The sequence below is a fragment of the Pezoporus occidentalis genome, unplaced genomic scaffold, assembly GCF_034315485.1.
Source record: "Pezoporus occidentalis ecotype Australia unplaced genomic scaffold, CSIRO_AGI_Poc_V1 ctg222, whole genome shotgun sequence".
In the NCBI taxonomy this organism is placed as follows: Eukaryota; Metazoa; Chordata; class Aves; order Psittaciformes; family Psittacidae; genus Pezoporus; species Pezoporus occidentalis.
Window position 1 is genome coordinate 173,593 of NW_026914095.1, and position 13,053 is coordinate 186,645.

The following is a 13,053-nucleotide window of genomic DNA, read 5'->3' on the forward strand; positions in this document are numbered from 1 at the left end:
GACTTGCCTTGTAGGTCCCTGATTTTGCTGGAGGAGGCAGCAGTTATCTTACAGCAGGCGCAAATGGATGGGGATGGCAGTAAGGAAAAATAGTGTGGTACAGTGGTGGTTACTGAACACAGTTTGGGGCTGCACGGCTCTGCTTTCAAGGAAAAGGTTTTTTCCCTGCTAGAATTAAATACAAATACTTCTTGATCTAGGAATAGTGAGAATCATCTTCCTATATCAGAGTTACTTAGGGAATGACCAATGCAAAGATCAGTGTGGTGGAAAGGGGGGGGGGCTTCTATAGGTTAACACACAGGATCACCTACCCAGACAAACCTGGCCACTCTAAGAAAGGAGTTTTTCTAACCATGAGACCTAATTTAGTCTGTTTGCAGGGTTTGAACAACTTTGGGGAAACAAAAACACCGGAGTTTTTATGCAACAAATGTTCATACAACATTTGTACTTGCTAATTGCACTGATGGCTTTCCCAGGGAAAAGGCTGTTCTTGCGAGTGGGAAGGAAGTCGCGCCAGGCACACAAAGCTGCCGTTTACGTTTTCCACACAGTTACTCTTCTAAGCCCACGGCTGTTCCGCCCTGATGCAGTTTTGCCACTGAGAGCCACAGGGCAAACGAGAAGCGCTGGGCCGGGAGCAGCTCTGAGCCTCTCAGAGGTCGCACTGCGAGCACAGGGGCTGTGCTGATGGGACCCGGGGCTGTCCTGGCTCTTCAGTGGGTACTGCCCTGGGAGGGAGGAGAAGTTTACCCTCATAACTCAGACCCTGTCCCAAACCTCTCTGATTTCAGGAGTGATTTGCTGTTAATGCATTGAAATGCAACACTGAGGAAATACTGCAGGGTAAAACACAAGTCTGTGATGATACAGATTCTGTGAGGCGAAGGAAGGACATTTAGTTCTTGCCTCTCGCTGCTAAGGGAAACAAATTATTTGTGTGAAGACGAGGCATGCAGAAGGCAGTGATCTGAGTCTGTCGTTCTCCAGAGGACTCTTGAGGAAAAAAAGGGAGTATTGGGAGAGGTAAAGTGTGGTGAGAGGCAGGTAATGGGGAGGAGGGGGCTGTGTTAGATGATGGGGTGGGACAGAAGCCATTGTGGAGGAACAGAGAGACGGAGATCAGTTTTCTCTTGCAAATAACATATGCACACACCCGTTGATCTCCCGTCTCTGTTAGCCCATGTGTAACTCCCATTGCTGGGCAGAAGAAACCAGTCGGTGCCTGCACGGGGAAAAGGGAGCCCGGTGGCAGGAGCGGTCACCGACAGCCCCGCCGGGTCCTCCTCTCCGCCTGTGGATACGGCTGGGAGCCAGGACCCAGCGATGGAGCTGGGGCTGATCCTGTGGTGGGAATCGGCAGCCGCGCAGACACCCCCCCACCTGCCTGCAGGAGGACAAGGGCCGGAGTTCCAGGCGGCACAGAGCGGGCAGTGGCCGGAGCCCCGCTCCCACACCGGATCCAGCAAGACGGGGAGAAGGAAGGAACCGCCTCGGGTTCCCTGGTTTTCCCTGGTTTTCCCCGTTTTCCCGTCCCGGGACCTCGAAGCACAGGGGCGCCCCGCTCCCGGCCCACAGCACGCCCGGGGCCCGGTGTCCGCTCTGCCCCGCTAGTCGGACCCGGCGCTCCGTTCCCGTGACAATGGCGCCGCCTGGCGCTGTGGGAGGGTAAAGCATAGCGGCCGCCGCGGGAGTGCCCACCCCAAAACCCCCGCGCCTCGGCTGCCGTCCCGTTAAACCTGCTACCGGCTCGCCGTGCCCTTGGCGGAGCCGGCTTTTCATACCCTGTCCTGGCTCCAGCGCTACCGGCTGGGCTTAAACCACGACATACCCGCTGCCTCTTGGGGGCACCGGAAACACCTCCGGGTGACAATGGCGCTGAGCCGGGTGCTGGGGATGCAGCACTAAGCTCCCTGTCCCATAAGCATCGAGCTGCTTCCCCTTAGATAGTGAAGACCCAACTCCCTGTCCAGCTGCTCCTGGCCTCCTTCCAGGACAAGGGGATGCTATGGGTGCTGCCCACCTCTCTGTGTGAGTGGCAGGGAGGGGCACTGCTCTGCCCCAGACATCCACATTCCCTCTGCTGTCATCTACATGGCCTGCAGCCCCAAAGATGTTGTCATCTCCTCCTACTGCTTCTATCAGATGTCCAAGATGCTCCTGACCCCGGCACACTGAGAGAGTTCCTGGAGACCTTTATGGCTGGCAAAGGTGGAGGCTGAACCTCTTGACCACTTCCCACAGTAGCCTATGGGTCCTGGTATAAGCACGTGTGGGGATGGTGGGAGAAGTAGCAGAAAAAGCAGCTCCTCTCCCTCTTCTGTGAGGACATGAAGAAGATGAGGATGGGATGGAGAGGAGGGTACCCGATTGCTCCCCCATCTCCAGCCTTTTTTGGCAGCCTTTCCATATCAGCTGACCGACAGGGCCCACAATGTGAGGTGCAGAAGATCCTGTGGTTCCTGGGCAAGGAGGTGGTGCAGAGGATGGTGGTGAGGATCCTCCACTGTATGTCCTTTGGCCATGTGAGGAAGAACCCTGCTGCCAACTATGAGGCCATGTGCACTGCCCTTATGGACCACAGCCTCTCACCCTTCCTCTGGAAAGGTGGGTTTTAACCAGTGGTGGAGGGCTTGAGAGGGGTGTTCCTGAGCTGCACTGCAGTCCTCATCCACAGCTCCACATATTTCAGCGGTGTCAGGATTTGCCCCACTCACTGTCCTGCCTGCAGGGATCTCCAGGAACTGGAAGAATCACTTCGCTGTGGCACAGAATAGCCCAGAATTACTGGGAGCAATGGTAGGCTCCGATGTCATCTTCCAGATGGAGGCATGGGGAACTCATTCCTTTTCCTGGTGGGGCTGCTCTTTTCCCTACCCCAGGAGGGGGGGCAGTTCCAGATGGAGCATCCTTGCACCAATTCTCTTCTCCCACGGCAGTAAATTGGAGTAACTGGAGGGTGAGCCATTGCCAGCGGGGAAATGTGGTGGGGCTGAGTGCCCTGAATCCCTGGATTCAATCCAGCAGCTGAGATTGAATCCCAACAGCAGCTCCGCCCTGATTAGGTGGGCACATGCAGTGGATTTTAGCCAGCAGTGGCTCTTGTGTGCTCAGGAGCTTTCGTGCCTCGGGCCTGTGAGAGGTTTCTTGACAAAGCGGGCGGTGGTGGGGCTTACCCGGGCTCCCTGTGGTTTGCAGAGCAAAGGCGAAGGGAAACTCCTCCCTGCTGCACAGTGTGTGCTCAGCAGGATGGCTGCCCTTGCCAGCTGGGGAACCCAGCTTCCAACCCGGCTGCACTGAGCCCTTGCTCGGGGGTGGCTGGAGAAATACAGTCCCATCCCACTGGGAACACGGCTTTGCTTTGGAGCCCCAAATTCCCCAGTTATGCCCCATTTCCAGCCTGAGTTTCCAAGACTGTAGTTTTTTGGCACGGCAGTCTCATGGGGTTGTTTTCATTACCGAAGAGATTCAGTCTGGATCTGACTCCTAAACAGCAGCAGAGCTATGAAGGGCGCTCTCCCATAGGAATAAACCCTCTCCATGTATTTACTTCAATGCCAATGGAGATCTCTGTGCTTCCCCAGCTCCCAGCTTTGCCTGTGAGGTTTGCACACGCAGGCAGTTTGTGATGGGCAGGGAGGGCACATCCTGGAGGCCTGACTGGAATGTCCCAGCTGTGCCGGTGTGCTCCCCTCCACCTGCTCAAGTGATAACCACCAGTGGAGGTAGTGCTGGATGTGTCTGGTCATGAGGGCTGCATCTGACTCAAAGTGGATTCAAGGGAGACAAATAACACAACAGCCAAGGGCTAATCTGAACAACGCACCCACCTAACCATAGTGCTGGTCAAGGTCTGACTCAGACCAAATCTGGAGGAAACTAACTTCTGTAGTCAATACACAAATATGGCTATAAATCAATTATCTGACTCCATAACTAGTGGACACACCAGGGCCTGTTGAGTTCCCCTGCATGGCAGTGGGCTGTGCACGAGGATCTCCCCTCGAGTAGGGACTTCTCAAGTCTACTCCTTGAGGAGGAGTCCCTTCCTGCAGCAGGCTCTTGTAGTGATTAATAGGATGCTAAACATGAAATCTTAGCCAAGTGACAAACAGGCTAAGTTTTGCATATAGAATCCTTTAGACATAAATGACCAAGTCTGGGACTAGGAGTGGATCCATCTGCAGCCCAAACTCTCCTCTGAGTTGTTCAGAAAGTGAGGGGGTCTTTTCTGAACCTCATGACTCAACAGGAGAGTCCCCCTGACAGTTTTGCCTGACCCTGTCCTCTATGCAGTAAATCCTCAGGCATACCTTGCCACCAAATCTTGTTAAACCGCAGTCACATTTACTACCAAGCTTTGTTAAATCTCCGTTTTACATCAATAACCAGATTGCTGCTTCTCTCTTCAGAGTGAGGTGTGTCACTCGCCTGTAACACTGCCTCACCGGGAGCTTGGCCCTGGGGACAAATCAGGGACCTCTTTCTCAAGGTTGCCACCAGGCGAGCTGCTGCCCTGCCCTGCTGCCGTCTCTCCTGCCTTACCCACTCCCTCCCGGCCCACGTTTGCCCGTGGAAAACAGGTAAATGTCAGCATTTTACCATCACGGCGGCCTTTAAACCGCGCTCCCAGTAGCACGGTATCAGCTGCACCAGCGCTCCGCAACTCTGCAAACTTTGGACCCGTATTTGAAGGGGCGGTGTGTGACCAGAGCCTAACCCTGCTCGAGAGCCCGGCCCCAGTGCGAGGAGCTGGACGCGTCCCCGGGCTGATCCCCGGATCGGAACAGGGTGATGTTTAACCCCCGGGACCTGGGTTGGGATTTGCCTCTGCGGGTGGGGGGAAGCTGTGGTTTCCCCCGCCGCCATCTGTGTGTTTAACCGGGGGAGGAGCGGGCACTGAGCCCGGCGCAGCTCATCGCAGGCTCCTGGCACCATCCCCAGCGGGGCTGCGTTCCCCTCCCGGCTCTCTGCTCGCTGCACTCCCCGCTCCTCAGGCCGGGAACGGCTCTCTCCGCGTCTCTTCCCTAACGATGGCCCCCGCCTCCCGCAGCCCCAGGCGCCTCCCCGCGCCTCCATCTTCCACACGGGAAGGGAGAATAACAAATCCGGCCCCGCCAGGCTGGGAGCGAAGCTTCGCCTCCCCCCCGTCAGAGCGCCCGGAGAAGAGGCAGGTAACGGGGACACCCTGGCCGCGGTCACCGCTTTAGGGTGCCCCAGCCTGGCCTGCGCGGGGAGCGGGATGAGGGGCTCGTATGGGCTCCATGTCCCCTTGGAGACGGAGGCCAGCCACAGAGCTGCTCTGCAGCGAGCACAGAGCGGGGACGTCCGGCGATGGGGAGGATTCCCGGCGAAACCCCTGTCAGTCCTGCTCCCCGTTCCCATCTCCTTCAAACTCCCACGGAGCCCTCCAGGCGGGGCTTCCCCCTGCTGCTGTGTAACAGGGAGCTGGGGAAAGAAAGCTGCGGGCAGGGAGCAGAAAGCAGCGTGAAATTGCGGCCAGCAAAGCGCCTGCGAGCTTTTCCATCACGGTACGGGCAGCTGCCCACTGCCTGTGCTGACCTGAGCCCCCGGCGCTGGCCGTGCCCCTCCATGCTCTCTGCACTGCCCGCTACCCCCGAGACCTCTGCGGGAGGCAGGTGCCACCTCCAGGGATGTTTGCCTTCCCATGGCTGGGATGCCGGGGCTCAGCAGGGACTGTGGGGGTTGTCCCTGTCCCGTGATGCCCTCCGCTGCCGGCCAGCCCCCCGCTGCATCCCTGTCCCCAGCAGGATGGCCGACCCAGACACCCACCTCCGGCAGCCCTGGCGCATGGTGCATGGCATCCCCATGGTCAACGCCTTCACCCACAACTGGGACAAGGTTGACATGTTCCAGAGCCACCCCGAGGACACCGTGGTGGCCAGCTTCCCCAAATCTGGTGAGCATCCCTGCGTACCAGAGAGGAGCTGGGCTGGGAGAGGAAGCACCAGCCTGCAGCCCCCTGAGCTGGGACGTGGGGGGATGCTAGTGAGATGGGGCCCCTCTGGTGCTCAAGATGGGGCACCAGTGGGAATGGTGCCAGCTGGGTTCCTGACCTTTCCTTACCAGGCACCACCTGGGTCAGTGAGATTGTGGACATGATCCTGAAAGGCTGTGACCCTGAAAAGTGCAAGCAGGATGCCATCAGCAACCGGGTGCCCATGCTGGAGTTTGCCGCCCCTGGGAGCATGGTGCCAGGTAGTGGGGTGGCCAGGGGTGGCAGGGGATGCTGGATGTGGGCCAGGATTGGTTGAAGGGGAGGGACCCCACTGGTGGTGGGAGCGGTCCTGGGGCAAACCTCCTTTGTAGGCACGGAGCAGCTGGAGGCCATGGCACCCCCTCGCATCATCAAGACCCACATCCCAGCTCATATCTTGCCCAAATCCTTCTGGGAAAACCACTGCAAGGTAACAGTCTGGAGGGGACACACCTACAGGGTCAAGCAGAGATAAGGGGGGATCTGCCCTGCCAGGACCTTGCAAGTCCCCACGTGTCACCAAGCTCTCTGCAGATACTCTATGTGGCACGCAATGCCAAGGATGTGGCCGTTTCCTTCTACCACTTTGACCTGATGAACAAGTTACACCCGCACCCTGGGACATGGGCCCAGTACCTGGAGGAGTTTATGGCCGGCAGAGGTGGGAAAAGGCACCCACGGGTCCATGCGGGCACCCCGCAGAGCAGTGTCACCCACTGACACCCCCTGGCTGCTCTCTCTACACAGTGGCATATGGCTCCTGGTACAACCACGTCAAGGGCTACTGGGAGAGGAGGAAGGATCACCCCATCCTTTACCTCTTCTACGAGGACTTGAAGGAGGTGAGGGGCTGTGGTTGATGGTGTGAGGAGTCTGGGGGTGGCAGGAGGGGTGAGCACTGACCTGTTTCCCACAGGATCTCCGCCGGGAGGTTGCCAAGGTGGCCCAGTTCCTGGGACAGGAGCTGCCAGAGGCGGCCCTGGACACCATCACCCGACACACCTCCTTCGAGACCATGCGGGACAACCCCACCACCAACTACAGCATGGTGCCCTCCCAGGTCATGGACCACAGCGCCTCCCCTTTCATGCGCAAAGGTGAGTGGCCAGGGGGGGCTCCCAGCACGTTGTTCCCCATGGACTCCACTGAGCCCCATCTCACCTGCCCCCAGGCATCACTGGAGACTGGAAGAATCACTTCACCGTGGCCCAGAACGAGCGCTTTGACCAGGACTACGCACGGAAGATGTCGGACACCGACCTGCGCTTCCGCACCCAGATCTGAGACTCCCTGGTTTATATCCTCCCCATCCAACCCACCATTCCCGGTCCCGGCACTGCCCACAGGCCTCCCTCCTCCTTGTGCCACAGGGAATTTTGCAGAAATAAAGTTTTATCTCTGCATCTTCCTCCCACATTTGCACCCATGTGAGAGCTGCTATGTTGCTACAGAGCACTGTGGATCCTCATCCCACCTTGCATCACCCCAGCCCTGTGTGGCCAGCCCAGGACATGCTTAGAATAAGCCTGTGTGGCTCTTGAGGAATAAAAAAGCCAGTATGTGCTACGGAGCTGTTCCCAGCACATGATGAATGGAAGTTGTTAGCAGCCCCCACATGAACATCTCCCCCATGGCTGGATCCCCCATAGGGTCCTGCACCCACCACCTCCTACCTCAGATTCTCCTGCTGCTGTCACTCTTTGGGGGGGGATGACACAAGAGGGCACAGTGATGGCTGTGCCCCCAACTTACTGCTGGGGCCACGTGGAAGAAATGAGGTGAGTGGGATGGGGACAAAACCAGCTCCAGGGTGCTGCTGGGAGATGGGCAGAGCTGGGGGAGCTGGCACCAAGGGGGATTTGCCAGTTGCTTTTGTGCTGTTCTGCTCCCATGGACCTGGAAGCTGGTACCTTCCTTTGAGATATTTATATGCATCCATGAGATCCCCTCTCAGTCTTCTCCTTAGGCTAAACAGGCCCAGCTCCTGCAGTCTCTTGTCAGAAGAGAGATGATGGCCAGAACCATGGCCAGAAGAACCATAGCTAAGTGGCACACTGCAGCACTGCAGGACATGATGGAGAGAGGGGGCTGGAACAGCGCTGCTAAAAGCTGGTGCTTTAAAATAGCTGGGTTTATGGTGCAGTCATTTAAGAAAAGGTTGCTGGGTCCCAGTTCCTCAGATGCTGTCCCCTCCTGCCCATGCTTGTCATCTGTTTGATACATGTGCAAGACAAACTTGCCTGCAAAGCAGAGGAAATACTCATTGCTCATAGGCACGGAGCATCTCTGAGGATGTGATTTCTGTCTCAGGAGTGGGTGCCATAGGCCAAGAGGTTAAAAAAATATGACTGGGAACCTGGGCGGGCAGGCAAGGTGAGGGGGTGGCAACTCAATGCTTTAACAGGGGCTGTCAGATGTGAAACAGCTCCACTGTACTCCAGGGAGGAGACTGACCATCAGGTGGGACCTGTCTGGGAATACAGGCAGCAGAACTGCGTAAAATATCACCATTCATCAAAGCCCTTGGAGTTTGGCCATTAGGTACCATAAACCCAGCAAAAGTAGAGGGTGAGGGGTGTTGCAGCAGAGGTAGTTGTGGAGAGAAACAAAAAGAGAAGGTACAAGACTGTGATTCCTCCTTAAAAGAGATGTTAGGTTAAGTCACAATAAAGTGCAATAATTGCAAGGGATTTCTGGTTCTCTCTCAGATGTTCGGAGCACCTCCATGTTGTAGGATGTGGTTTGTGCATCACTTGCTTGCAGTGATTTGTTACAGAGCAATGCAGCAGGCTCTGAACCCTCTCACCTTGCTGCCCAAGTACAAACAAACCTGAACCAGAGATGCCAGTAGGGGAGTGGGCAAAAGTAACCCAGGTAACTACAGACAGAAGCAGTGATACCGGAACTGGTGAACGGTGGCTTCAGCTACTTCTGTCATACAGAAGAGATGCCATGCAGGAAAGCAGCTCCTGAGCCTATATCTGGTCAGTCTGTAGTTTTGTCCTCTATAAATGTGCCTTTGAAGCCCTGACTCTTGTGACATCCAGCACATCCCATTCCATGCTGTTCCCCCCTTAGGGATTTGCTTTTCCTTCCCAGCTTGTTTTATTTTGGGAGGGTTTTTCTTGAGGCCCCTTACCCTGAGATACTCATCCACATTGATTCACCCCATCCTTTGGGACTCTATAGTCTTCCCTTATAATGCAGCCCCCCAGCTGTGTATTTTTAGGCTGAAGGCATCTTAGTCTATTCAGGCACTGATTTCCTCTGCTGGTTTATCCCTTAGCCTCTCAATATTGTGACATCTTGCCGCAGGAATTTCCTTTCATTCTTACTCTTGCTGTAGTGACTCTGCACCACCAGTGTGTTTTGGCCCGGCTGCTCTTGAAAGTTACTGTCAGTAACTTGTTCCTCTCTAATTTGTTTAAGGCATGTTCTTCCTTCCCCAAATCTCTCACACACCTGTTTGCGGCTGCTTGGATATCCAGCCAGGCCTTCCAGTTGCCCCTGCTTTGCTCCTTGGATGTTTCCATCTGTGTGGAAACACACAGATTTGGGTTTTGTTTCCCCAAAGTCTCATCTGTAGATGACTCTCTAATGACACCTCTTTCTTCCTCATAGCTCAGACAGCAGCTCCTGTGAAATGTATAAGGGCATCAAACATGCTTCAAGAGGTGCTTACACTCACTGCTCTCCATGAGAAGCAGGGGGTTTTGTATCTGTATCTTTTGTCCCTGGGCTCAAAGTGCAATCCTGACTGCTCTCACTGCTGTAGATAGGGTGCGTGTGAGAGCTGAAGGGTTGCAACACAGCCAGGTAGGGGAGGCTAAAATACTGTGCCCCACGAGTTTTGTGAGGACCTAAACTGCTAAGACCCCAGGGAAGAAACAAGTATTTGGTGATGAGGCCAGAGGAGGGATAGTGGAAGTAATTTTGCTGTTCAAAGCACCATGTGGCACATCAGGGAATGTGTAATTCCACACAAGCTCCCTCTTAAGCACCCTTGTAAAAACAGGACTTTGAATCCCTTGATATGAAGGCAGTGCATGTTGCCAGTGCCAAGGTGTACATGTGGTGGGTGAAAGCCGTGGTGAGGATAGAGGACCCTTCCTCCTCATGGCCACGTGCAGATGCCAGGGAGTGGAGCCATGGGCCACAGAAGGGGGTTCCTGCTGGCTTAGAGGCAGGAGCGTGGGGTCCTTGATGCTGAGAGTAAGAGTGGTCAAGAGTGCTCCCACACTGCATGCGGAGGTCCAGACATCCGAGCTGATGACAGCCGAATCAGGATGTTTCTCTCTCTCACTCCTCCAGCCTTGAAACACCTCAGGCAAAGGACATGGCAGCCCCCACTGGAATCCCACCCATGATCCTGGTGCAAACAGAGGAGGAAACACAAACCTACCCTGGTGAAATGCCCCAGGGATGAAATGGCACCCCTCAAGTTGCGAGGTGAAGCCCAAGTCCAAACCTCCAGACCTGGTTTCCTGGAAGCAGACAGGGTGCCTCTGTTTGCCTCCCAGGCAGGTGTGCAGAATCAGTCCTCCACACTCCAATCAGCAGCAGATGAGGAGCTCCCTTCTGCCTCCCACACCGAGCCTGATGGATCAGCTCCAAACAGGCAATATCAGAGGAAAAGCAGTGTCCCCTGCAACACTGCAACAGCAATGAAGAGAGTTCATGAAACCTTAAACTGAATCACTAAACCCAAGTGAAGTGCGATAAAGCTAGCATGAGGTATTCCTGTCCTACAGCTGCGAGGGAGCAACAGAAAGATGCCATTCAGCTGAGAATCACGGTTACTGTACGGCTATTTCCACTCACTGACCTCTGCTGGAGCTTGCTTTTACCCCTGGGCATCACGTGGCAGTAAACCTTTTACTGAGCACCTGCACATATGCCTCTGCAGAATTGCTCAATCCACTCACTCCTGTCTGTACCCAGGGGTGAGCCAACCTTCATATTTACCCTATCCAGCCTCTCCTCTGATCCTCCCCACACAAAACCTGCCCAAAATATAGTCAAAACTTTGAAGTCTGCTTTGTTGCTATAAGTGAAAGGAAAACCACAGTGTAATGTGGTGCTTCTCAGGGCAAAAGCTTCCCTTTTCCACTCTGGCACTGAGCTTTTGAGGTGCTGGCTGGCATCAAGATCTTCTAAACATAAAGGTGCCCTGCATGCCATAATGGTGAAGAGACCCATATGTGGAACACACTGGTCTGTATTGCCAAACTTTTGCATAACTCACCTTCACCTCAAAAAATCCCTTTTGTTATTTAACAAGGCTGGAGGTTGCATCAAAGCACTTCTGCTTAGTAATGCTAGATGTGTGAAATACAGACACCTAACACCATCTACTTTCTTCAGCCCCAATTTTCTCTCATTTGCTGCTGGATTTTATCCTTTAATCCTCTCAAAATGCTCTTCTCTGCATTAAGAGTAATCTGAGCAGTAATCTTTAAAAGGTGGACACGGAAACAAGACAAATTTAACGGTTTGGTTATGAGGACAGAGGAGGGACTGCACCTCATAATAGTTCTCATTTGCTAGGAAGGAATTAATTATTGAGGGGTTAGAAATGAAACCCAGGTTCCTGTCTGTCTCAGCCCACATGAATATGGCCTTTCAACAGCTGCTGGAAAAGCTTTAAGTTTTTTATAGCACTTTCCCAAATAAGCTAAATTAGCCTGAAAAAGATATAATCCTGAATACAGAGGTCTGTGGAGAGATCATACTGAAACTCCTGGCTGTAAGGCCAAACATGCTGGCATCATTGCCCTGAATTCTGAGGGCTTAGAAGAAGTCAGGTTGAATATTATGGAAAATACTCAAACCCCATGGTGACTGCAATGGAAGTGAACGAAATGCAATGGAAGTGCATTTTAGATTTCTCTATTTCCAAGTCATTAAAAACTTGGATCTCCAGAACCGAGGGCCAACGCACCCAGCACAGGCAGCACACCACCTCTAGAAAAGCTCTACAAACCACAAGATTTTATCTTTGTTCCTGTGCACAGTTTATAAAGAAGTCCATTACTTATTATTACTATTATTACTATTATTATTATTACTACTACTATTATTTTGCCAGCTGGGACCCTAAAGGGAGAGGAAAGTCTTTTCAGCAGTCATATTTCTGAGCTACAGGATGCAAAGTCCTGGGGATCTGGCTCTGCCATAACATAATAATATATATAGCATATAATATAGCATAATATAATACAGCCCAGCATGAGGAAGACCATTTTGACTGTTAAATTACTGGAGCATAGCAAAGCAATAAATAATGCCAGAATACATGCCTTGTTGTCATCACCCCATATTGTATTACTTCCTCCTTTTTGAAAAGAGGGTAACTTATTTAAGCTCCTTCTGCTCATACCCAACCTTGCCAGAGCAGCCCAGGCACAGAGCAGGTGAGCAGCAAGACACAGACACAAACCGGTGTAAGCAAACTGCACCTTTGCAACTCAAAGCTTACGTACCTGGGAAGACTCCACTAGGTAAGAGCTTTTGCTGCATGGGATTCATTCCCCAAATTATGTTGGATCGAGTGCATCATTCTATGCATGGGTTTTAATTGTCATTTTGGCTCCTGGTGGTTCAGAGCTCCTCCCAGGACATAGTGCCTTACATTCAAGCACTGACTTTCCAAGTGAGAGACACCCCAAAAGATATGGATTTTGCTCCGAGAAGAACCCTTATGGGCTAGGAGGGCCTCAGACCTATGTTTAGACAACTGAATTGAGCCCACAGCGTGACCAGATTGGTGGTGAAGTGCCCCAGACAGTAGCAATGAGCTCCCTGTGTTGAGTTCTCTGAGAGCGGTTGGAAACCATCTGTCACATATCAGAACAAACCACATGTTATTATTGGCATTATCATCACCCAAATGAAGGATTTGCTGCCTTCTATCAGCATGGGAAACATCAGCACTTCTAACATCTCACCCTAAAAAAAGATGCCACTTCCAAGTCAGCCCTTTACATGTACCCTGTGGCCCCTCCTGCCTTGGTCTGCCTCTGGCATTGCCGGTTCATGGATGTATAATGCAA

At 53.4% G+C, this 13,053-nt stretch overlaps 2 protein-coding genes and 1 long non-coding RNA gene across 10 annotated transcripts; 2 read left to right on the forward strand and 1 right to left on the reverse strand.

Moving 5' to 3' along the window:
• Positions 1–1,645: 1,645 nt before the first annotated feature.
• Positions 1,646–2,841, forward strand: LOC134164625 (sulfotransferase 1 family member D1-like). The gene is given in 6 exon segments (XM_062620605.1): positions 1,646–1,663; positions 1,929–2,006; positions 2,056–2,158; positions 2,161–2,214; positions 2,248–2,343; positions 2,431–2,841. Coding segments are annotated over 6 exon segments (540 nt in total). The 3' UTR covers positions 2,622–2,841.
• A 1,605-nt stretch (positions 2,842–4,446) lies between these two features.
• On the forward strand, positions 4,447–7,415 carry LOC134164635 (sulfotransferase 1B1-like). Of its 8 annotated transcripts, none has more exons than XM_062620633.1 (9): positions 4,448–4,586; positions 5,057–5,177; positions 5,772–5,923; positions 6,094–6,222; positions 6,334–6,431; positions 6,536–6,662; positions 6,749–6,843; positions 6,918–7,098; positions 7,173–7,415. In XM_062620633.1, the coding sequence occupies exons 3-9, from the start codon at positions 5,776–5,778 to the stop codon at positions 7,283–7,285; spliced, it is 891 nt and encodes a 296-aa protein (XP_062476617.1). In that variant the 5' UTR covers positions 4,448–4,586; positions 5,057–5,177; positions 5,772–5,775; the 3' UTR covers positions 7,286–7,415. The 8 variants fall into 8 exon arrangements, with proteins under 8 accessions (XP_062476619.1, XP_062476617.1, XP_062476618.1 ...); XM_062620634.1 differs by having other exon boundaries at positions 5,775–5,923; XM_062620635.1 differs by lacking the exon at positions 5,057–5,177 and having other exon boundaries at positions 4,447–4,586; positions 5,775–5,923.
• A 699-nt stretch (positions 7,416–8,114) lies between these two features.
• LOC134164636 (uncharacterized) lies at positions 8,115–8,541 on the reverse strand. Its single transcript, XR_009965196.1, has 2 exons — positions 8,404–8,541; positions 8,115–8,191 (listed from the first exon to the last, which is right to left on the reverse strand). It is a non-coding gene; the product is annotated as an uncharacterized LOC134164636 (long non-coding RNA).
• Positions 8,542–13,053: the final 4,512 nt, after the last annotated feature.

What these genes read in the sequence shown, in the direction of transcription:
- LOC134164635 (XM_062620627.1), top strand. Translation starts at nt 5,596, where the DNA reads ATGCTCTCTGCACTGCCCGCTACCCCCGAGACCTCTGCGGGAGGCAGG. An exon ending in TCTACGAGGACTTGAAGGAG is followed by an intron (nt 6,844 to 6,917) that starts GTGAGGGGCTGT and finishes TGTTTCCCACAG; the next exon opens with GATCTCCGCCGGGAGGTTGC. An exon ending in CTCCCCTTTCATGCGCAAAG is followed by an intron (nt 7,099 to 7,172) that starts GTGAGTGGCCAG and finishes ACCTGCCCCCAG; the next exon opens with GCATCACTGGAGACTGGAAG.